The following is a 25,975-nucleotide window of genomic DNA, read 5'->3' as shown; positions in this document are numbered from 1 at the left end:
CAGACTGAGATTGAGACAACTTTGCGATACGCACCTTTCCGATGTTAAAAAAAGGTAAATCAATTAGCATTACATCCTTTCCTTGCGCTCCGTGGGCTACAGTGTATTGTTTATAGCACAAATCGGAATATTGTATAAATAAAGCATTTTCGATCTCGGGAAATCACGCTGTTGTGAGAAGCCATTTTCACGGCGAACAAATTTAAGTCAGCTATTACAGTAGAGAACTCAGAGAATCGTAAAGGATAAAAATCTTGGTTAGGACGCTTCCAGTCCCGCTCTGTTGTGATGTTGGGAGCGCTGACGCGTATCCTATCTTCAGCCAAATTCTACTGCATTCAAGCGATTCACTCACTTCTCAAACCTAATGGATCTGTGACTGATGGAGTTACTGATAACTAACTGTGGTAATGATGGCTGATGACGTGCTTTTGATTTTGAAAGAAAATAAACATGGACCCGTAATTGATGATCTTGATAAAGCGAATCATTTAAAAAAACAGTCTTTTCTAAAAATTTCCGATGTCCTGTCATAAGTAACAATGAAATATATCTCAATACTGGTAGGTATGATTGAAGATCTCTTTCGAAATTACTTTTTTTTTTGCTTGTAGATGAAGGTAGGTCACATGTTAGATCGCTCGAGAACAAATGATTATACTGTTTGCCTGGAACGTGTGCCACACGACGGATCTTCACAAAGTGAACTGGTACCTTCAAGACGTAGTAGATGATCAAAGACTTCTTCATTCACAAGTAATCTTTCTTATAGACTGTGTAGGAAATAAACGAGCCATACAGCCAGTTATCAAGGCACTGCAATAACACGCCAGATTCATTCGGTATGTAAAAGACACTATGTTTTTCTTGTTTTTGATTCGGATACAAATTTACTTAGAAAGGTAACAATGTAGTGATATTCGAATCTCCTTATTCCAGAATGGTTCGGTTCGGTTCGCTATTGGTTTGCTGTTAATCAAGTATTTGAGGCGCATATCATCCAATAGATAGAAACTGCCTTCTGTTTATGCTGCTTCGTATCTGCTAGATCTCATATTTTGGTCCTTCATCGTCCTACGTTAATTTCAATTGGCTACTAATTCAAGTTCACTGTAATAAAACCAAGCGTAAGATTTCTACGCAATTGCCGAAAAATGGGCATCTGCGACCCTCCCACCAAAATAATCAGTATACTTCAACACGAGTTAGATGATTTTATAGAGCATTTTTGAAAGTGAGATACAGATCAGCCGATGTACGATAATTATAGTTAGTTATAGCAACTCTCTGCCCATCAAATTTCTATCTTTTGACAGGTAGAGAAAAGGAAAGTGGACAGCTTCTGATCAGAAATCGATGCATTAATATGCGCCTGAAGATATATTTAGAAAAAATGAAACTGTAGGACTTACAGAGAATTTTTATAGGCGGATGTATTAAGTAACTACTGGGCGCATTTATCGCTTTAGAGTTTGTTAGCCTTATACAGTTGCCTTTCTCACCGTCACTGCGTCACGGATCTGAACCTTAAAACTCAGAGGTGGCACGCAAACGTTTTAGACAGTTTAGCTTTTACCCAAAAAATTAGCCCACTGTTATTTCAAATCAATCTAATCAGAACGTGTTACGAACCAACACTGAGTTTAATCGTTTCTGGCCAACTAAACTATGTACATAAGCTCTGGGAAAAATTAACTTAGTGGGGCAATAATGCCTCTATCCTACATAAATATATTTATCATTTCTTCTATAACACGTGTATAATCCATCGTTGTTTCAATGCTCCTATTAGAAAACGCATACTATGTCGCGCCTCTCAGGTACATGTATTATAACGGGGGAAATTAGTTCCTATCGTCGTAGTTGGCTGTATGGAATCATTGGTACAGCTTTCAGACAGACAAAAAAAAGGCGATGTCAGGCTTTTGCTTGTTTTTTTTAGCCAAGAAAGAAGAAACTGATCGATCCCGCTTGCACGAAAGCATAAGTTACCTTCATGTCGACGAGTGCTACCTTAGCATAGCCCAGACCTCAAACAGCGCAAGAAAAGCTGTATCCTATATTGGTTCTTCGGAACTATGGCCCTTAGTAATATTGAAATTTTTGAAGAGCTCTGTTGCCGATCTGTATTATCATATATTATATACTTTCGCCGCAAGTTGAGCGATATCAGCTATTCGACGGATGCAATCTGTACAAAGTACACAGCAGGTTACCAATTGAAATCATTAAACCATATCTCCATCCCTACCCATCAAACTCTATTACAGTGATTTAATGTAGCGAACAGGATCGAACAGAAGTTCACTTTTCATAGCAAATAAAATGCTAGCTAAAGCCAATACCTGAAGTTGGTGGCCGATCTAATTCGTAAAACTTAGTAAGTGGATTGATGTAAGTTGGCCGCAACAAGTGAGCTCACCTTAAGCTATCGACAACTAACTTTCTATATCATAAATGACTTAATGACATAACATCATGATAAACTAACAACTAGTCGTATATAAAGCTTAACATAGGAAAGCATATAAGAAATAACAAAGTTACTAACTAGTCAACAAACTTAACGAGTTCTTATTAATACTAACGTTCTTAGTTACAAGGCCTTCATCTCGTCTGAGATATATCTACCTTAATGTTACGCGAATTCATGCAGTAATAGCTTTTTGAATGATTTCTAGTGGAACATATTTCCGACCTGCACCAGTATCTCGTTCTGTGCAAATAAAAGCCATTTGCATAAGGCTGAGAAGTTTCTGCACTGTACCAAAACAATTACTTTCTCAATAAAAACATAATCGTATGCCCATAAATCTCCAGTTTATGCTGATGTTAGCACGCTGAGCTAATTTGTACAATTATTCACATAAGCATAGGCCTACCATTTTAAAGTAGGTGTTTGTAGTGTTCGATTTACTTTAACGGAACAGGATGGCCTGGTGTGGTAGAGCCAGGCCGGGCCTCTTCTTTTCAATAGCTTGCTTGATGTAATGCCACTGGGCCAGATAAATATACCGATTAACTGTTGGGTTTGTAGGAGGCTGTTTCTAGTGAATCAGATCCTTGCAGGCGTACCAAAGGGAACGTATAATTTTTTTGGATGAATATCTTACTGGACCCTGGACTTTGGCTTCTCTCCTAAACCGGTTCGTGGTTAGTGTTAACATATAGACATCGCTTCTCAATACTACTGGTGACAATTTTGTGCAGAAATAAATGATTGTGCCCGCATAATGCCCCATGCCGGTCTAAATGGTCACCATCAAACTCAGACGGTCACCCAGAGCGGGCGGCATCTTCTAGATCCCGGATATCATTTTCAAACTTGGCAAACTGTTCGTGAGCAGTCTTTTCAGCGACAGAGTTGTTACGGTGCAGAAGTAAAATGCCGCGGGCTATTTCGCTAGCCCTATGAAACGCATGATCCGGAAGTTGTCACCTGTTTCCACCTGGAACATCCGTTTCTGCAAAACTGAATTGAGTTTAAATTGCACCCTGGTCGAGTCGGAAAATTACTTTCGAACCGTATATTAGAAGTGAACAACACGTGAGAGAAAGTGGAAAAATTTTTTTTTTTTTTTAATAAAAAATCCTAAGCACTTTTTCTAGGCCTATGTTCATTTTTCATATGACTTAGAGAATCCGGTTGCACTACACTCGAATCTGGCGCTCCAATCGAATCATCGACCTGTCGGGTTAGATGATACTGGAAGCAACATTTTGTGACGCAGACCAACCATAAAGCGCTTGTATGCCGCAGTTCTTGAGATCAGAAATGACGTCCGTAAAGTATGTCTGATCCTCTTTAAGCGAATCAGTTATTTCTGTGTTATACTAATTCTATCCCAATCGAACGCGTTTGTGCTGCTGTACAGGACTACCCAAGCAGATGATCAGGAATGGTAGCGTTAAAATTCTTAATAAATAATAATTTCACACCGGCCCTTTTAAGTATTTAAGAGCGTCTAATTGCGGTTAGATTTTTTTTGGAATCGTCATGTCTGTCAAAAATGAAGGACGTCAAAGGTAGCGTGACAGCAAGACGCTGAGCTGAGCTACGTGCCGCACCACGTACTACTACTATTATGGTAATATAATGTAACTTTTATTTGTTTCAGGCGTTTACGATGCGCACGCAATAAGATACACCTGCATCTTTTTGCTTCGTTTATTGTTCGGGCTGTTGTTCTGGTCCATAAGCATAGTTCAACGAGGCATTCCGATGTAAGTTACTAACTAGCTCTAAGGAAAACTGTTATCACTTAGCAAACTATGTAAAATACAACTATTTATTGTAGTTCTGCACTAACATATAAATAAGCGTTTGCATGACATTGGAGGTTCTACGTCTTAAAAAATAAGCGAGCAGACGTTCTCATATATCAAGCCGGTTCTAGAATGAAATAAATAAGAAATTTGTCTCACGTTGGTATTATTACTACAATAAAATGATGGACTCGTTCTGTGTCCCTGCAGTGATGAATGCCTGTCTAGCAGACGAAGCCTCTGTTTTATTTTGACGCTCAACACGAACACAATTGTATCAAGTGTGGTCTATTCTGAACAAGCTTGATATATATTTATGTTGAATCCAGAACTGTCAGATCAGCATGGCTTATGCTTAAGCCGATCTATTAAGGCGCAAAATACCAAGGACCGCGGCTTTCGATAAAACCCATGATCAGATCATGCACTCAAAAACAAAGCTAAAGTTATTGCAAGATGTGAGTAAGTTCCTACTCTTTGTTTGTCTGTTGGCATATATAAATGAGGCTCCCTCTCGGCCTAACCCCAAGTGTCCTGACTGTCAGTATGTAAATAGCACAAAAACATTCGCTTTTAGCATCGACAGATTGCCTATAATGTCTTAAAAAACAAAAGTCAAAGCTGATATTAGAATAGGGATATAAATACGGTGCATCACCGGTCTCTATTGTTGTCTTCGCTTAATTAAGGCTCTTAACTTAGGAAGAACTTAGGGCTTGCCATACGCCCTAAGTATAACTGGCATAGTTTCCTTGATTAAAGCTTTTTGTTCCCCCCAGGTGGTGAGGCTTGCCAATGAGCTTACGAACTGAGGCTCATACTACTCACTTACGCAAAAGATGATTATTTGGAACGTTGTTAGGAATGCCTGATATAAAAGAGATCAATGAAATATTTCTATTTCCAATAACAGAAAAATAAGTTCTTCTTCTAATAGGCTTTAGTCTGGAAGGTTCGAAACCATAGACTTTTCGCTTCCTTTGAAGCTTGAACGTTGTTGTCCTTCAGACATATCATGCATAATAATATCAATACTTTGTGCGCGCTACAATCAAACAACTTTTACAGTGGAAAAAAAAAACTAAGCAGTGCAACTAGGGGCAGCATGTCAGCAAACTTAGGATTACGTTTTACTTCCAGCCTGCACTAGCCACGATAAGCTATGCCTTCTTCGATGAGCTACAGCCATACGTCGCCATCGATCGCTAACAAAGCAAGCAAGTGGCGCGTAAAAACCTCAATCGAATTAAAAATAAAAAAAACTAGCCTTTAAAATAGAACTTATGTTAATATGTGACGTACTTTGTTTAAGCGGCTGATAATTGGAGGTGGAGAGAATAAAAATGTTGTTTCCAAAAAAAATGCTTTAACTTCGCTCCACTCTACGACGATCCGTGTTTCTGCCTACCATATTTCAACTCAATTAACAGTCGAAAGATGCGGAACACAAAGGAATCATTCTAGTGACAGCACAATGATGAGTTTCTTCGTATTTTACCGACTATTCTTTTTTTTTTCAGCGTTTTATTAAGGCTGTTCAGGTAGCTATGTGTTTTGCTTCCCATCGTAATTTTGCTCTGATTCGGCCAGTCGTTACCCTAGTGCAAAGGACATTCATATGGCGCATACCTGCCAAATCCATTGCACAATACAAAATCTTTAGTTATCAGTAGCCCTCTTGCCGTGACCGACATTTGAGGGCGTACTCATAAAAGTACTCGTAAAAGAAGATTTCTTCATTTGTGCAGAGCAGCTACAGTGAGCTGCATTTTAGACACGTTTATGTTCAAAATTCATCCTATTGCCGATCTACTGCTTTCTTTCGGTCTCTCATTACCTATGTTCCGATGGTTGGGCCGCTACATGGTCAAATGCAGACTTTGAAAGTATCTGCCTAAAGCAAGGCCAGGCCGCTGTTCGTAACACTATGTGAAACCTAAAATGCACTCCGTACACAAACAGAGAAAGACAACACTTTTCCCTATTTCCATTGTTTATACTTAGTTACCATCCTATTAATAGAAACGGCTCTAGATTCTGTCTCAACTATACGGTCGCTTTTGACAGGTCAGGTACATCAAGTGTAATTTTTCTCGAAAAAAACGTTCGGCTCACGCCCGTTACGATATGTCATAATAATCCACTGTATATGTTGTGCTAATTATATGGCTGTACATGTTCAGCGTTCGAGTTTTCCTGCGATGACCTAACAAGAACACCATGTATAAAAGAAAACAGTTCTCCTTAAAGAAAGATTCAAAAGAATCTATCGTCCAATATTTGATAGTGGCTTCGGAATCAGTGCAAATTCACCTCTGTTGGTTACAACATCGTCCATGCTATGGCTACTAAATATGTCGAACGAAACTACTAGAACGGCCATCTTGAGGTATAACAAGTACTCATTTACGTTGGGGTTAATAGCACTTCGAAACAGACTCGACAAACTTATTTCCTTTAAAGAGTTGACGTGTACAGAAACGGCAGTTCGAGGTTAACCGGCACGTTAGGGCAAGCCCAAATGGGTCTGATGTGATTGTTTTAATACTTCGACCTATAATTGCGCGGAAACAGAAAGCTACAAAATCATAGCAAATCAAAACTATTACACACAGATTGTTATCAAGTTTAGAAGCTTTGAAGTAAAGCTTTTCCTATTGTACGTGCAGTGCACGTATTTTCATATAGTACAGATGTCGGTTTTAGTGGATACTGTAAGACCTGTGCCAAACGAATGGTACGATACTGGAACTTGCGGAGACGCGGAAGCGCGGAGACTTGAACCCATTAATTATTAACCCAGAATTAAAGACCGTTCACAAACTATTCTTGCCACACTATGTACAGGTTACAACATTCTATCTTTTTTAAGCACAAAAAGTAAACCTATAACTACAACTCCAGTGCACTTATTTCTTGTAGAAGAAAGAGACACTCCCAATTTATGTCCAATAGCCGTTGGCGCTATTGTATTTAGTCTTCACAGCAACAAGTAGGCGAGTCTGAGTCGCTTCGCAACAAATCTTGGCTACTAACCCTTTTCGAAAATCTCAGTTCATCTACTAATTACAACTGTTCAGCTATCTAGAATCTTGGTAAGACGTGTCCTAGCTTGCCACTTCGAGAACTAGGAGCACAATAGGCTTTTGCCGCGATTCTATGGAGAGCCGAGGAAACAGTGTGCTTTTAGCTTTCATATAGATTTTACGTTTACTGGCAACCCCGTTACGTATAGGGCGGCCTAGCTACCAAGGTTAGCCGATACTGGCTAGGATCGAGTTTACCAGGTAACAAGTCCGGTTGAACGATCCCTGGCAAACGGTAGCCCATGTAACCATGAACAGTGAAATGATCGTCGGGTAAGCCAGATAAAGGAACGATGTATTGATTTTTAAGTATAGGCTGAAGGAGCTACCCTACGAAATGGGTTTCTACTACTCGTCTTCATATCCATATTCTAACCATACGTTTCAAAAAGTAATCTTATCCTTTTAAATTTCGTTGGCGCCGGTTTAAACCATGAGATTGATAGACAGTCTCCATTATTTACCCTTTTTAATGTCTCTGCTGTAACATTGCAGCTGACTCCACAGTGTTGGATGCTGATGTGCCTGTTTCACTATTCACTCATGGCTAATTACTGCTGGATCCTCGTCGAAGGTCTTTACCTGCATAACCTTATCTTTAACTCGTTCTACGCAGATGGATCTAGTATCGCTAAATACGTTGTCATGGGCTGGGGTATGTATATTTGTAAATATTAGGTACACTAATTCAAGTGGAACTACATTATAAACACCTATATAGGGCTCTCAAATATTGAACACAGGTTCGTTTTCATCCCTAGTACGGTCTCCCCTATTGTAGAGATAACATTAGTTTTCTATCAAGAGTGAGGTATTTTTGAAAAAGAAACTAATAGTATAATAATAATTAAACTATATTTACTGAAGAGAATATCGTAGAGTAATTGTGCAGTACCTGCCACTAGAATTAAGACACGGCCGACGTCGAACGGAGAAAAGTGACTTGGCAAACAATATTTACCTCCTTTTTTTTAATTTTCGTTTGCAAACTAACGATCAGCATAAAATGTCCTGCCATTACCACTCGAACCTAGCTCAAGGTTAGCTTCAAACACTCGTATAGTAAAGTAACAGTACGCTCATAATACCTAACAATTATAGTCATTACGAAATTAGCAGATACACATTGGAGTACATTACCAGTCATGCGTTCTATATTTTCTCTAGGTTTGCCTGTGTCGTGCGTAATCGTATGGGCGATTGCTCGAAATATCGTAGGCAACGACACGTAAGTGCTGTTTATTGATTTTGAGATGTAAAAAATAGAAAAAGAAAGCTTTACTCGTATGACCATGCCTTGTTCGTAGTAAACACATTCAGATTAAAGGTCCTGTCTAGGTCAATAGCACAAAAATGATTGCCTTTGTATGCAAATGTGAATAGTTTCCGTTGGATTAGGTTAAGGTCACATGAGTCTAGCTATGTGACCTTACCGGTGACTGTCATTTGCCAAATGCAGTAATAATGGGTTTGGATGGGAAAGCCTGTTCGTTCTGCAAAAACAGGTGAATAGCAAATACTGCCTAAAGCTCTTTGGGATCATGGCCTGAAAAATAAAGTGCAAACGTGAGCCGTCTCGAATAGGTGACGCTTCTGATCATGCTGCGTTGTATTTAATCTCAGATAAACTATTTGCTCAGTTATTGACTTTCACAGCGGCAAAGCTTCATAATCTTGCTTTTCTTGATAATCATTAGCGATTTGTCTGTATTGACTTGGGTAATCTTAATAAGCTAACGAGTAAACAGCGGTACCTGACGGAAAGACCTTGTTTAATTTGGATCATATCGGAACACCTAAAATATGTCTGTAATTTTTGCCTCGTGTAACGCACACTTATTTTTAATAATTACAAAGCACAAACTTCATCTTTGTTTCAATCGGGGCGCCGTGTCATTTACAGGAGATCGTATCAGTCTGCTAAAGAAGACACCGAAAAGTTAGTCAATGTTTTCTTGCGGCTTACCGCAGACCGGCAACGGTTCTCAATGCTACAAGCGAATTCAGAAGAATATAGCAAACACTATATATATATATATATATATATGTATATATATATCCTTTGACCTAGCTTCAATTGTAGCGGAGTCAGGGAGTCTGATTTTCTTAAGCGGAATGAGAACTGGCCGTTTGAAACCGTAGCTTTAACGCGGCCATACAGTCCGATTTTACTCCGTGAGTAGGTAAAAAAGAAGCTAGAAAATTAAAGGGCAACCACTCGGACGATAGCATTCTAGGTTTGCGTAAGCTATCGGAATCAATTTCTGTGGGACTGGTGTCCCAGTTCGGCTGACCTTTTACGGAATGCCCATAAACGCTATCTTTGGTGAGTTATTACAGTATAACTGTTATGACGTTTTTACATTTCAAAAACTCGAACACGATGGCTTTACGGCTTCGCGTTTGCACCCCATAGATTTATATACATACACACGAACTGTCATTGTCGACAGTCATACTTCTTCAATATAACCACTATTCATAGCAAATACCGCTTCAATTGAAAACCTAAACCATTCACTAATCCTTTGAAATTATTTTTAATTCGCAAATAACATTTAATCGTGACCGTGCGCCAAACTATACTGGTAAACGTGGCGACGCTGAAAGTTGGCGCAAAACTAAATTTTTGACTCATAGCAGGTCAACAATACAAAAAAAACAAAGTTCAAAAGCGGCCAAATAGTCCGAAAAATGCAACAAGGCGCAAAGGATTTCGAAAAGGTTAACCAACCATTAGAACTTATTTGGAGGACACCCGCTATTTTTCTTAACAAAATGCTCGTTTTGCGTATCAAAAATTCACGTGTATTGAAAATAGCTTTTTGGACCACTTCATTTTGAAACCTTATGATCTTCAAGCTTACTAAAGGTTTGCATTATAGAAATTTTTTCAGAGTTCGAATAAAAGTACGCAATAACGTAAATAATCGTTCTCTGCCAAAAACGAAAATTGGTAGGGTTTATTCAGCAAGTAAATGTTGGATGATAGTTGATGTTTGTCTTTCCTGCATCCTTTTGCAACCTTTTGGCAGCTTGGAACCCTGGCAATTTTGAAACTCTTTCAATTGCTATTAGGCCAACATCTAATTTTGCGAAATTTTTTTATCAAGTCTACATTTACCAAAACTACTGAAACATCTGTTTCAAGAGACGGAAAAGCGCGGAGTTGATCGAGCGACCGTGTACAAATAGTGTAGTTGTGTATTTGTAACTCCGCTTGGTTTATGGAAAAAATCTCATTTGGGCATAGAAGATGGCTGTATTTTTGGCTCTATTTTGGCTATCTATTTTTTATGGCTCTATTTTATTTAATCTATGACAAAATAGATTGTCAAGCCTATTGGTCATATTTTCTAATAAAGCGTTCTTTGTTACGAACCAAATAGTTCTTTAATGGCTTTTTAAATTTTCGTAATAAATTACAGCGTGTGTGTGTGTGTGTGTGTGTGTGTAAATAGGTAACGTTATCTTATCGCTAGTGGTATACAGTGCCATAAAGCGTAATTTACTATTACGGAATCGCTACAGTCTACCAATAGTAACCCTCATAATCCTTAACTGTTACGTCGATTATAGTTGTGGGAAACACACCTATTAATTTCCTCCCGCTTTCTCTCGTTCGAGAAGTTACACAAAAATAATATAAGTTAATGTGTATTATTTTTTATCGAAATATAAAGGTCAAGTGTTCTGATCAGAAAATAGCATTTCCGATCAATCGTTGAAACACAAAAACAAAAAACTGTCGCATAAGGTATACATTTGTTTAGAGTCTGTGTCCTCTGCGGCTCTAAGTGGAATTCAGATGGTAAAGAGAAAAAAAAGCCTGCTACCGATTAGTTACCAAATTAGCACTTAGTCTCTATACGACGATCGACTGTTTGATACTGACGTCTGAACTGCAGAATGACAAAAGCCACTGTGTTTCTCCGTTACCTACCTAGTCCGCCCTTACCGCCGAAGCTCATGCTAGTAGTGTTTTATCGATTCGTTGTCATACATATCAATTTGTAATTATGTACCAGTTTGCATCCGTTTTAGATTTCATGACTGGCATAACCGTCGTTGATTTTGCAGGTGTTGGACGTCAGACGCAAAGCTGATCCAATGGCTGCTACGAGGGCCCATCACTCTTAGTATAGTGGTTAGTTAAAAAAAAAAAAAAATAGCTTCAAATGGTAAAGTAGATACCTAACTGAAAATCTGTCGGCTAACTTTATTATTAATTAAGTATTATTAATAGACTTCTATACAAGCTAAACTTCGAACTGGGATAGTTACTCGAAGTTGCAATTACACATCCCTAGTGCAAAGAAATACAATCGTTACTCAGTGCACCAACGAATAACGGTGACCAGAGGTACCTTAAACGAATAAAAATTGCTTCTAGCCATAGATGTCGTATCGTAGATTTTATATAGATAGCACAGGGGCTTATGATACCTCTGGCGTGACTAGCGAGCAAAAACTTCTAGAGAGATGAATATATTTTCAGCTACTTGGCACGGCAATTAAGTAAAAATATCTCCTGTCTGAAGCCTATTAAGCGTGACATAGTCTGAAAGTGGTCGTGCGAGCAGAGAGTGTTGCGGGCGGGATGATATGCATGGTACCATCGAATTAACAACACACTTGGCAATAAGGTAACCGTAGCTCATGCACACGTCCATTCGTAGATTGTACATACCCAGTTGGCAGGTGCTGCTTATTGGAAAAAAAAATTGCTAAAATATTCACGGAAAACACAAAGTTTTAACGCAGCATGCAATAATGCAACAATAATGCTAAAAATAGCAATAAATATATCGTCAATTCGAGAAACTGACTGTAAAGCCATAATTGTTGAGGCTAACTCTGACAAAATTCTCAACAACGTCACAGCTTTACCCACATATATATATGATGGCAAAACATTTCGATTGAAACCCGTCCTTTATAGTCGTAGAGGCACAGACAAATAAAAACCGTGTGCTTCTCTATTCGGAAATATCTGAAGAGTGAATTATACGGCTTTTGAAATGGAAAAACTATGTATTAGTACTTTCTTTTGATTAAAAGCGACTATCGACAGAAAATGAAGCCGAAAATCGACTTCGTTATTGGTCACTATAAGCAATGAGAGGTGTCTTTTGCGTTCAGCTAATGTTGACTCGAATTTTCTAAATGGACAACGGCAAGATTCAAAGCACGATTTAAGAATGGTTCATATTAAACGTAAAAAGAGCGATTAATAGGCACTGAGTAAGAAGAAAGATAATAATAGTCATCTTACGTCGATTATGGTCGTCTTAGATCAGTCCACGAGACATTGTGGGTATCCACACGAGCGACGACAGCCAGTATCGCAAAATAGTGTACTGGTTGCTACCCTGTTTTTCACTCAGTTGCAGACACATGTAACCCTGTTTCTGCCAAAAGATTCCAAAGTGATTTCGTTTAGGTCCCGCGACCGGGCACGTCCGGTCGCTTCATGTGTGCAGGCTTGACGACGTATCTGGGGCAATGTGTCGCGTCCATATTCAGAAGCTAAGATAACAAACTGCTAGAATTAAGGAGCTAGACGAAGAACATAAGCTATATTATATATATATTGGATATGCGCAGAAGATATCCGTTAAGGATCACGTATATTGTACAGAGACTGCACAAAACGGGCATTGAACAAGGAACAATTATTTATAGACCACAGTTCTACCGACCCAGTAACACAGCTGCCGTTTGAAACAAAATGACTTTGCTAATATTGCAGTGTATGAATTTCTATGCTAACTTATTTTTCTTTTTGTTTTCTCGTACTAATTTCAGCTCAACTTTATTTTCTTTATCAATATTACTCGCGTTGTGTTCATCAAGATGTCGAATTCGCACGAGCCTGAAGCGCGGCGCGTGAAATACCGGTAAGGATTGGGGCAGCTACCCCAATTTAACTTCATTGTAGGGCAGTGTCAAACTGGCGAGTAAAGGAAATATTTGTTGTTGAATCAGAACTCACCTATTCCGGATTGTTGTTAAAAAAATGAGGTTAATGTTACCAATAGGAAACACAAGAGGGCAACTGAAACTATCCAACAATTGAAGCTTCAAAGAACCAACCAAAAATTCAAATTAAATAAGCAGGCTGTACAAAACACGGGAAATAACGTTATCAATAATAAGGCCAGTTCTCAAGTCGCTGGCTACTCAGTGTACGTGAAACTCTAATAAATTAAAAATCGCTTCTCGTTTTGGTGTTTGTTTTCTGGGTTTCTTGGTTTTACCCTCCTTTCATCGTGCGGAACCGCCTCCTCCGTCGTAATCTTCATTACTTATCATCGCCATTGTATAGCAAATGGTTCAAGTCGACCTTAGTCTTAGTTCCATTGTTTGGAGCGCATCACATAATCCTTATGGTGATGTCAATTGCAGCCGTTACGCCGCTGTACGAACTTTACTGGCTTTACATTGATCAGCTCTTCACATCGTTTCAGGTAAGTAGAGAGACATCAGAGGCAGACTCACAAAGTACGATGTGACCAACTACTATATAATATTTTCTATTGTATCTCTTGTTAAATGACTTGTACAAACAAAGTAAAAAACCATGTAGTACTTTGCCATTTTCGATATTCCATTACCACTTGTCTTCTTTCATAATGGATGATGTAGACGTTTCGCTAGCTGTCGCACTACAAACATCGTTCACGTCCATCTTGCAATAGCAAAGCAAGACGGTGTCACCTTCGAGCAAAAGACTGACGGCAATAGCCAGTATAGCAGGCGGATATATATAGTATTCCGTTTATTGGTTTCTTTTGTTCGCTCCGCAGTTCCTCAAGGGTCCTGATCCGGTGATTTTGTCCAACTGTCCAGCAAAAAGGCATAGCTGTCCGTCGATGTCCATTACCTAAACGAGTGCACAACACTGTATATCCGCACAGTGGCTCCTCCCATTGTATTCATAAAGGTCCTGGATGGAGCTCGTTGAAACCACCTGCCGGCAACAGAAACTGGACGGTCAGCCGTTGCAAGCCGCTCTGTCGTCAGGGCCGTTATCTATACATGAATGTTCCCGATCATTTCAGACGGAATCGAGGTCAGCCAGAACAGTAGGGTACAACTCTTTGACAACACCATAAGCGTCTAATCCGTTATCCTTGCGAATTATATATTACAGAACACGCTCTAGGTATTTAATCGGCTAGTTTCTTGAGAATTCGCTGTGAAGCTGATTTTTAGCTGTGATAGTTTTTGTACTTCACCAGAGTTAATTTAAGAGACTTACCTTGTTAGGGCTTTACTTCACGCAAGAATGGAATAGAGCATGAAATTGCCTCGTCCAACGTACATAAAGGGTGTACAGGCTAATATCAAAGTTTGATATTTAGTAACTCTTTTATTTCTCTATCTTTTCAACTACACACGACATCGGAGGTTAACACAAAACCTCACTTATTTTTGGGGGCATTATCTTTGTATAGTTACATAATGTGATCTTGTCCTCCCCGGATATTTGAAGGCAAATATGTTTGCCAAAGTTTACATTCAACAGAAACGCTCGTAGTTCAATAACTAGCGAAGACAGCTAATGGTTTATAGAGAGCCCGTACGTAACAGCATAGGAGGCAGTAGTGCAATACTCAGCTTACAGTCGTCTAGTTTCGGTTCTGTTTTTTAGTTTCAACTCAAGTGTACTACCTGTAGAAGTGTTTGAAAGCCAGCACGCACTCTTAATCAGAGGCAAGACGTTTAAGATTCTAAGATACAATTGGAACAGAACAAATGCAAATATGGTTATCTGGAAAGGGAGGTAAAGGCCCGACCGGACCCATTTTATTGAAGCTAAATTGATGCGGGCATTTCCACCGTGGAAATTCATGTATAACAAGTGTCTGTACTGAATTTCAATAAGATATACGATGCTTTGAGTCTGGCAAAGCCAGCAGTTGTTCCCATTAGCCTTGCGAATGGGTGATTAATAAAGGGCTTTTTTTATTATTGGCGAACAGCCATTCACAACTTTAGTACAGATTGAATTACTACGCCTCGCTTCTGCCTTTTTTCGATTTCCTTTGTGTTACCAAACTGCATACTTTGTGCGAAACAGGTTAAACAAATGGTACTTTTTAGGTGCAAGTGTACGCTTTCGACCTAACTTACTTAAGGAGTGTTCTAGGTTTACGGAAACGCTTAAAGTACCCGACACCTACATATAATAACAAATCGATAGTTCTGGAAACGGAAGACCACACGTTACCGTAAACCATATTGATATCACATGGCTAACGAGCATGAAGGCGCTCTTTTGGGTGCGTCAAAAACAATATGCGTAGCACATCTACAAATTCTATTAGGACAGCTCTCAGAGAATTCTACCCTTTATCATCGGCACCGCTGTAAAAATCTTTTGGGGGCTTACGGCTAGTGCAATCATCCAATACTTTGTTCAGTGCTTTACTGCGTGTCCTTAAGAATTTGCGACATGCTGTAGACTTTTTTTGCTAGAATTCAATGGTCTTAATGCTACTGGTGCAATAAGACTTAACGAACCTTCGTTAACCACTAATCATACAGGCCACAGTCATTCAGGCTAGGGTCCAGCAAAGTTACTCCAGTCGTCTAATTACGTACCTCCACGCGTTTCGTCCTGTCAAAAGAAACACCAGTTGACCAAGGATGTCGACGCATTGCAACTTAATAAGTGGGATTTTAATTAACCCTGATTGATCTACCAATGCAAAACGTACCTTATGGATACTGTATTTTGTCTTAGTCGATTCTTTACATAAACGTCTAAATACCCCGATGGTTCATGGACAGCTGTGTTGATACACAATTTGTTATATGCGTATGATGGTGTTATTGCCAACGACTACTATCTCTGTCATTGTGAATTTTGATTTTGTGACACGCCTTTTAAATCAGGCTACTATCAGGACTTGAGCCCAAGCGTCGATAAAGCAAGGAGCGGCTGTGTCAATATTCGCTTCGGGCTTTATTAGATGACCTTCAACATATATCTACACTGTACTGACTTTATCAACATTGAGCCCAAGAAACTGTAAAAGTGGTTTGTATAGCCTTCAATCTGGCTGCTGTTTTAAATCCTACTGTTATACATTTGGAAGAGGCCTTAAATGTACCCTGCTCAGTATTACTTTTGATTCGAAGTAAATATCCTGGTTCTAAAATGAGCATTATTCACGCACGCCTGAGATGCATTATCATAGAAATTTTTGAATACCGAAAAATTTCCTGTAATTTCAGTGTTCACTTCAAACCTTAAGATCTTGATTAAGGGTTGGGTACAGTGGGATAATGTCACGCACTGCACAATGGCAACTTCATTCCCTATATAGATATAAGAGAACGTCTTTCTCACCCGTCCAGTTCGGCTCGAAACGGTGACGCGTAGTGTCAACTCAATGGTTAGAAAACTACAAGACCCAATTGCAATAAACACGACTCTATCTTTAATTAGCATCCCTGTGAATACCAACCATACAGCTACGCCCTTACGTAACATTCACACCAGCCATCTACAGTGTAATTCTGCGAAAATACTGATAAACCAGCTTGAGATGCAAAGAGTCCTTCAGCTCGAACAACGGAAACAAGGCTGACTTATAGCTTAACAGAATTAGGGCATCATTTAAACACGTGTCTAACTACTTAGCAAAAGTAAGATGCCGTCAACCCGGACTAATTCTGCGCCAACTAGTACTATGGAAAGGCGCAGCATTATACTGGGTCGGTAAAAATAGTATTTCTATACAGATACTACAGTAGCAAATATCCGCGCCCAATAACCACTGGGTAACTCTCACTCGCTCGGAAAGCGCGTTCTTCTAGAGAGTAAACTGTTCAAAAAAACAAATATGACATATTTATATTCTTCGCGCGGCATTCACGTGTTGCTGCGCTTTCTGGGGCTGAATGTTTTAACGGTTCATTGTATTTGCCGCAATGCTGTTACTTCACGTTCGCCTTCGTTATGGCTACGCGTCTTATGCTTTTTTCCAGAGTAGTGGTACGGTTTTGAAGCCTTCTTGACCTTTACGTCCTTAGGATCCGAACTGAAGACTTCGTTCGGTTACTCGCAGACGAAAATTGTGTGGTCCCTTTCTGCTTTTTCAGGTTACTCGTTTGTGGCCGAGACGCATCCGTTCTTTGCTGCAGCGCCGGTCACCACGAACGTCACAGCCTCGTACTACCATTCAAACTAATGGTTACAACGAAAGAAGTTTTTCCCAGCGACTTAATCAGAGCCCTTCGAGTTTCATGCCCCGCCCTCAGATCTCTGTTCGCAGTAGAATACAAATCGGGCGAAAAGGCAACTACTGATTGGTGTCGAAATCTCGTGGTTCGATGGCTTTCGTGACCAGCTACTGCAGGGCTAAAGCTGTTCTTGGAGCTTTTATACTCTTACAGTATACAAGCTAAAAGCAGTCATTTATTATATCTACTGCCTGTTATATATCATATATACATTAGCTTAGATCGAAAAATCGACTTTTGTCATATACAACGTAAAGTTTATATAATAATGATTATTATTATAATAGCTATGGTATTAGTTTTCTTTATGCAAGAACTACCAGTGGTCCAAAAACTGATTTATGTTGTACATGCAGGAAGCTTTCTGGATGGAAGTTCTAGGCTGCACTTGGCAGATCTTGACTCTTTTCACGGCAGCAGAATGTACTGAAATAAGCTTAGGCCCTTATGTGCCTAAAATCTCCCGAAATTTACCCGCATTTGATGTCCTTTCAGCCTACTCTTAGAGTGCTCAAGTAGCGAATTTTTCGCGACATGTTGTCAGATTGGCGAAAGCATCGAAAGGAATCAGAACTTGTATATATAACGAGAAATTGACAAATAACAAATTTAGACCCATATGTGCGAGAAGCTTTAATATCTATACAGTTTTACTCGTTTTAGAGAATCAATATAGAACGTATATAATCTTATTGAAAATCGGCTAAGAGTTAAATACAACGATTTTCTTCAAAGTCAGTCTTATAACTGGGAAGTTCTTTTTTTTTTCTCTCTTCATTTTACTTTTATCACAATATGCCTACCTGAAAGCGAGCTAATATATATGCACCAACGTTCGTACCCTTAAATGCAGAATTCTCGACCCTGTTGATACAATGAATCTTTTCATACTTAGACTTGTCTTGATTTAGAATAAGTCCAACATTTTAAGCCTCGTTTATGGACGCATAGGTAATGCATTTCGGGAGAATTACCATTCGCTGCAGGAAAGGACCTAATCCTAGGCAGAAGTTTCCTGCGTAGCAAGCAGGTCCATTCCGTGATCGAGACAAATGGCAAACCAATTCTGCCAATCTATCTTCGCGTCTCCCTATACCGTGGACCGATTTGCCAATAATGTAATAAGTACCTTAAAAGGTGGATACAATGCTTCCACTCTACATTATCATTGAAACTTCCACAAAACTTAACGTTAGTTAGCAACGAAGTGTCCCGCATCAGGTATGTTCCTCGAATCTTCTTTAACAGGCCTTCGTAGTTCCTTATGCTGTGGAACAAGTTAAAGCATAAGTAACAACCCTTCTTTTACGAGGAAAGGGATGGTTGTTCCATTCTGCCACCACTCAACTGATTTATTTAGTCCTTCTCTCCAGTTATGTCGAGATTTGTTGTTGTTTTAAGATCCGTTCATTTGTAAATGTAAAATTACTGATATATGCCAGCGATTAGAAAAAATCGTGATACACAGGCGCGACGCCCAGAGAACTCTGTGGCTGCAAAAGAACCTCCCGCTTTTTATTATGTGCGGCCTTACATTAGGGTTAAAGAGGAAAACTGCCTTGTCTACAAGATCTTTTCTGTTAGGTAGCACTGTCCAGGCAGTGTAGCTGAGTCATATACCGATTCCTGTTGACTTTCTTGTTGTCCTGAAGCATTTTCCAGTGTACACGAGCCTTTCAGTTCTATCAAAAGCAAATCAGGGCTTTATTTGGATGAAGAGCTAGCTTAACTCTGGGCTTAGGCGTATCTTCCAGAGATACCCATAATTTCCTTGCTTTGTATCAACGTCGACACGTCTCTTCTTATTACCGGTAAATATGTGCTGTAAAAACCTGTCATTGTAACTAGGTGTTGCTCGGTGAAGGACAAAGTATTGAAAGGCAACGAGAAACCGGGTGTCCTTATGCCCTCATTTGAGAGGCACTTAGGCTTATCATTTCTGAGTAAATCCCATTAAGGTGCCTGTCGATATTTATGTGACTTCAGTTAATCTTATCGCCTGATTCCCAAATTTTTTTGACAGCCATCGTAATTAAAAAGTGCCTTCAGGCAATCCCCATTAACCGCTCATAGTCGAGCGGGCAAAGTGCATCCTTCAGACCTAAGATGTTCTTATTAAACTATTATTATTATGGAGCAAGCCAGGTTTGGGCAGTTCTCTCAGATTCACACCGTAGACGCCGCAAAATATCTCTGTTGTTTCGGCAGCCTCGGCAAAGTAGGTCTGGTACCGAAAGGTCATTTTTTCGTCCACTGAAGTCTTCATACTAGGAGCTTAAACTCGATACAAAATTCTGTTCATTGCACAACAAAATGCCAACGGGCTTATTGAGAACGGAGAAGATCATCGAATGTTATATAATAAAAGTGAACAAAGAGCGGACAAATAAGAAGGAAAGTAAAAATTAAAGACAAACAGCAGTTACTTATTATTCCAATTTGAAAGTTATGATATTTTGTAGTATCCTGTTACGAAATATTTACACAGTCACTATCTAAATAAATCATATTTTACCCAAATAAAGTACCAAAACCATAGCGATAGATGCCTACCGTAAAGAAGAACGTAAGTTTTTTCTTCACTTTTGCTCCCAGTGCCACATTCAATAAAAATATAACAACTATAGAACACATTCAATTCTCCTCAGCTATGCAGCTCTTGTCTAGTAATCGTCAGAATTTTAAAGAGGCCATTCCTTAAGCATGTTATTTAAAGATTTGTAGTTTATGTTGTCACCAAAAGTGCTACTAGATTATATGATAACATCTTCACGATTTGGATTGTGTTTCCCATTGTTGTGCTCTCGGAAGGTTAGATATTGGTGTGCCAATCTCATGACGTATAGCGTGTAGTCAAGATCCGTGCAATATCCGATAACTTGAATTGACAATTTCCCGTATGTGTGAAAACAATGACATTATAGGTCTACGAAGTCGTTTCCACCTACTTATTTTTTTCTCATGGTCTCCAGTAGCACCCAGCCATGCCACAAGCGCTTCGCAGAATATTTCCATGCAGGAGAGAACCTTATCCTCATTTTACCACAAATAGAAGCTCACTATAGCTACTTTTCTACCGTCAAGACAAGCACACTCTCACTTACGAATCTTGCGAACCATATAGGGACAGTTTAGAGCAGAATTCTTTTTAACTGGTTCCCAATGCTCATAACACTCAGTCTTATTACCCAAACACGAATTTACCGAACCATCAGGTGCCCGGATGACTAAATCGAAGCCGTTCATACCTTAAGAGCACTTTTAATAAATCGTTCTTTAAGATATCCAATGAGAAATCCAAAAAGTTTCTTACGCCATAAGGAAGCCAATACCACTACTGCAGGTTTGTCGATAATTTAGGACCCGGTTCTTGCTCGCGATTCATCATTTACTATATCCGCCCTGTTAGTTTACATAGATTACTCTAGAAATCTCTTCTTTGCTACTTCAGTGCCTTCTCAGCTGGCCAAACACATAAATTCACTCATTCACTGGCAGTATTTAGGTTACACTCCACTAAGGAAAAAAATGGTTCTAAACTCGAACTGGTGACAGAGGCGGTACCCTAGATTAAGTTAGTGATGTTGTAAACAAACCAATGCGTTTCCAGACTCATTCGCAGGCCGACATCTTTCCCTGCTGACAAATTTGTTAAACTCAAATAAAGATTATAACAGTCTTCAAGCGATTGATTGACTTATACTACATATGCATGCTAGAACCGGACTAATTGAGGAAACGGTAAATTATTGTTGAGAGGCTTTTGGCCCTCCACGTATCACATCATGCTGAAGTCGTCAGTTTCGTGATAGTGTTGTAATGATGAGTATTACAATGATAGTTACTTATATGTACGACGTTGAAAGATGACAGTCACGGATAGAGTGTATCGTTATAGACGGAAAGTACTATTTTTCGACATTTTGGAACACTCACACATCCCATTACATTGATATTTTTTATATATACTATTAAGCCTAAGGCAAATTAGGATTAACATCCAGTCGTTAATTACCATTCTCATTAACGCGTCGCGTATAATAAAAGCTCAAATATTTTTTGTAATAGATGCGCGTATACTGGTAGGAAATAGCAAGTTGTGTACTCTTGCGAAAAGGTTTAAAAAAAAAAAAAAAGATCGTATTTTTAAGTCGTTTAAAACAGAACTATAATTCGTCATGCATAGCGTGAAGTAAAAGTCTCTTCATAGTTTCAGAGTCTTTATATCGTATCCGTTGAAGAGTTATGGCAGTAAAGTGCGGGTTTAACAGCATAACCCACCTTTATATTAATTTGTAGCTATACCGTTATGTTGCTAGCTATTTAAAATGCAAAGGTCGCATCATTCATCAATTAGAGCCGTCGTCATCCGAAGGTTGGTTTGACAAATTTTTGAATACCCTGTAGTATATTTATTAGTACCATCAGGCTGTAGGGATGGCATTAGGGGGCCTCTGTTGCAAAAGTGTTGCACGGTTAAATCCGCTCGTCTTTACAATCATTTTCGTCAAACTCTCCAAGCATCAAGAGACTCCTTTCCGACCAATTAGATACCCTCGGATACCACTGTATATACGTACGACTTATCACGACTCCGTTTATTAGCTCTAATTTCGAATTGGAGAATAGTCTGTTTATTGCAGAACCTTTTGTTGTCGCAACATAGGAACTTGAAATAAAAGGATATGCAGTGAGATCTAAGTCGTTGTTTCAAAAGTGATTATGATTTTAGGATGAATTGTTATCAGAGGATCTGAAGATAAATCTGCTATAGAAAGACTTTCATACACGATTCGCTACCGGACAGGATCGAAAAGTCAACAACGTATTTTAAATTAAAAATAAGAAAGCTATCTCAGTCTGAGCTCAGTTGGCCAATGCCAAGTGAATACGTTTTTCATCTGCAGGTCATGTAAAAATCGTTGTGGTAAACATTCGATTTCGCACACTGCGTTTCGAGGAAGCGCTGAACCCTACTATCGCGCGGAAAGTGGTGTCGTTAGAAAGATCACTGAGAGAAGACGATTGTATGCTGCAAGCTGGACGCTCCCGCCGTGTCGCACTTGCGATGGCGGACTTTTTTGAAATTTCTAAATTGTCTTCGCGTCGACTTAACCACATAGAACGATGTCGAAACGGTTACCTAACCTTGCGATGCGCTCGCTTAAAAGCTGAAGAGTCATCATATGAATTGAGTCTCAGGACTTTCCTGCCTGCTCTGCGTATACCATGAAATTTTATAGACTTCAGGCAAAGTAAGTCAATAAACGATGAGTAATAACAAAGGAACCATTATGGGATATGTTTCAAATTCGGTGGCTACGTCCGTTCATTAACGCGATAGTAATCCACAGCGGATATAGCGATCGCTATCACAACCGGAATACATGCACACAAAATACACCAAAAGCAAAGTCAGTGGAGTTGGCTTTTCGTTTTAAGAAGAGACAATGTTTGCTTGTTTTCGTTACTTACACTCGCAATGCCGTAGGCAGCAGAAGGTGGAGCATCGTATCGTCTCATTTCAGCCAACACCATTATCCTGCTTTTTGTCGTTGCTTCGGGAATGCGCTACGGAAAACCCAACAAAATAGGTAAAAAGCTATTCCGAAAATCCACCGTTTTTGAACCACTTTAAAACATTTAGAAAATCTTTTAACAAGTACGTTTCAATATCAAGACTTAATGCTATACTCTCAGTTTAAAAACACTGTTTCGGTAGATCTAACACAATGAAGATTGATAAAGTCTACTGTTATAACTATTTATAATGTGTCAAAGAAAAAAAATTACATATATAGTGTCTTAAAAATGTATATATTTTTTTACCGTTGAATAAGTCATAATTCTTTTAATCGATTGAAAATAATAGGTAGATATTGAAAATATATCTCCAAATGATATTGGTGGTATGAAAATGTAGTGCAGATATCGCAGGGAAATTGCCTATGCAACTTGTACTTAATCGGATGAAAAACTGGTTTAAAACGAATAGGACTTTTGAGGATGTTCATGGACAACGTTCAGGAACGAAATTCATTAGTCAAAAAAAGGTAAAATATCCTAAACGAAGTTGTGAGCTTCGTATAATGTGTTCATAGCATTTCGGAGTGTTGTGAACAGAAAAGTGACATCTCAATGAAGATGTTCGAATGGTTCTTGGAAGGGAATTTTCAGGGAAGATTCTTTTTTAAAATTTAGATATTATATAACAGCTGCAGTACATAATTGCATTTACTGAAAATTGCACATGCACATCTCGCGAGCACTATATGTAAATTTACCTGAAATTACAATGTGGTGGAATATTCCCAACAAAGGACTAATTGAACCGCGAATTTTTTATAGTGCAATCACCAGTGTGAATTCCTTGAATTTATTATAATTATTATTTATATTTCACCACACATTTGAAGGGACCTTGGTAAAGATGGCAAATTTTTTTCCGATAGGACTGAGCATCTGCACATTATTATCATGATGTACGAGCATGTCATAGTAAAAATTTTCCGAAAAGTTGTGTTGCACAAAAAAATCCCATTGAATACCCCGAGCCATCTTCCAGAGCTGACGCTGATGGACTTTTCAACCGACGACATTGAGTTGTTTAAGGAGCGCTATTTAACCAGAATACGTTACAACACCAAACGAGACGTTTATTGAAGTCTGCTTCAGTAGGAATCAGGACACTTATAATTTGTGCGTCGAGAGGAACTGCTATACATGCTGTGTATTTTCCTTTGCAATTCTTTATTATATGTAAGTAAAACTGACGTTATATATATATATATATATATATATATATATGTAAAGCTGCACAATATTATAACAGCTGCGTGAAATTAAGATTATATTTGACTGAGTGTAATCCTAATATCATTATAGTTTTTCCACAGGCTGTCTGTGACCTCTTTGCGGTTTTACGTCAACATAAAATGTATTTGCTACATGCTCCAACATTTTTTGGTCAAACCTTTGTGAATGAGCATGTGATAGACCTCTAAATCAATTGAATTCTTCGATCTCAAGTTTGTGTGGAAGAATCCCGTTTAGTGCGGGCAGGGGGGTATGGGCACCCCTGTTCAGTGGAAACAATGGATCTGCGCAGTAGGTCGGCAGGCAACGATGGGTTTTACTGTCGACATACTACTCTAATCATGTCATCTACGCCTTAATATTTGTAACTTCTACAACGAGTCTTGTGGTTTGGCAAGCGGTAATTTAGATAAGTATTCTAAAGGCAAAAAAAAATGTAATGCAACTAAAATGATTTGACTTCAAGTTCAAACACGTAATTGATGATCGGTGATTGCTCTGGCAACCTGGAATTTGACAAAGCGTCTGTGGGATCAGTCCTGAACGAAAAGCCCATCGGAGATATCCAATAGATAACAAACTTAGCCGTTGTCGCCTTTAATAATCGCTGACAAATACCCTCATTTAGCTAAGCTTGAAAAATGGTGACATAAGTGGAATACAATAGGATTTATGATGATGAATAGGTCGACGTGCTCTTGGTCCGTAGTAACTAGAAAATAGTTCAACTGTATTACTTCACTTTTCTAAAATGCACGTATAGTGTTGCCAAGCTTCCTGGAGCCATGCTTCGCGGTTGTCCGTGACGTATACATGACAAAAGCATAATAAGGCATATAGGTAGACCGAACGTACACGCATAGATACGATCATCGATATGTTCATCTAACTTCTGTCCTATAATGACAAAAATATTACATATCGACTGATTCACAATTCGTAGAAAGAATTCTCTTAACGGACGATCAGCTGAATGACTGGTAGAGTTCAGATACGAAGTAGAAGCGTTCCAAATAGAACAAAAAAAGCTAGTTATTTTATTTGAGTCATTTCACAAGATTATCGCAGTACTGGATGGTATAGCTAGTGACCACATAATCATATCCGGAATCTGTACGAGAAATAGAAAGAAAATTTTGAAAAAAAACAAATGTATTAAACGTGAATTTCGAGAAATTCCGCAATAATAATAATCATAATATTATTGTTATGTATTGCAGGGTTCCGTGGTAGCTCTATTATATTGTTTCTGCAATGGTGAGGTACAATCTGAAGTGTACCGTCTTCTGCCAGAGGGACTTAAAAGGAAAATTCTCACTATGCGAAGGGCTCATAACCGAACACCGCTCACCCATGAGCGTAATTTAACCAGCCGCAACGGACACGCACAGGGTAAGCACTCGGCAAGGAAAAAATAAATTCCGAGACTAGACTAGAGTAATTTGTAATGAGATTTCAGGGATTTATTAGGCAGTGGCAGTTACTATATAGGAGAGACGTTTAGGTAGTGCTCATTGTCTTCGCAGTTTGCCTTAATACGTTGTACCGTT

General features: G+C 38.9%; 1 protein-coding gene across 4 annotated transcripts in view; it reads left to right on the top strand.

Moving 5' to 3' along the window:
* Positions 1-25,975, top strand: part of LOC111251483 (secretin receptor-like) — a 91,536-nt gene that overhangs the window by 61,458 nt on the left and 4,103 nt on the right. The window contains exons 5-13 of one of the 4 annotated variants that reach the window (XR_015329486.1): positions 4,119-4,224; positions 7,848-8,007; positions 8,520-8,580; positions 9,256-9,291; positions 11,433-11,499; positions 13,161-13,252; positions 13,681-13,822; positions 14,162-14,427; positions 25,646-25,778. Coding sequence is in view for 2 of the 4 variants with exons in the window: in XM_086991773.1 (XP_086847899.1) it covers positions 4,119-4,224; positions 7,848-8,007; positions 8,520-8,580; positions 9,256-9,291; positions 11,433-11,499; positions 13,161-13,252; positions 13,681-13,822; positions 17,469-17,675 (871 nt within the window). In the remaining 2 variants the exon portion in view is untranslated. Of the gene's footprint in view, positions 1-4,118; positions 4,225-7,847; positions 8,008-8,519; positions 8,581-9,255; positions 9,292-11,432; positions 11,500-13,160; positions 13,253-13,680; positions 13,823-14,161; positions 14,428-17,468; positions 20,243-25,645; positions 25,818-25,975 lie in introns of those variants that run through there. The other 3 variants (XR_015329485.1, XM_086991772.1, XM_086991773.1) reach the window with 3 other exon arrangements.

Source organism: Varroa destructor, unplaced genomic scaffold (assembly GCF_002443255.2).
Source record: "Varroa destructor unplaced genomic scaffold, Vdes_3.0 BEIS01000005.1, whole genome shotgun sequence".
NCBI classification, from domain to species: domain Eukaryota; kingdom Metazoa; phylum Arthropoda; class Arachnida; order Mesostigmata; family Varroidae; genus Varroa; species Varroa destructor.
This window is presented reverse-complemented; position numbering and strand designations above follow the sequence as displayed.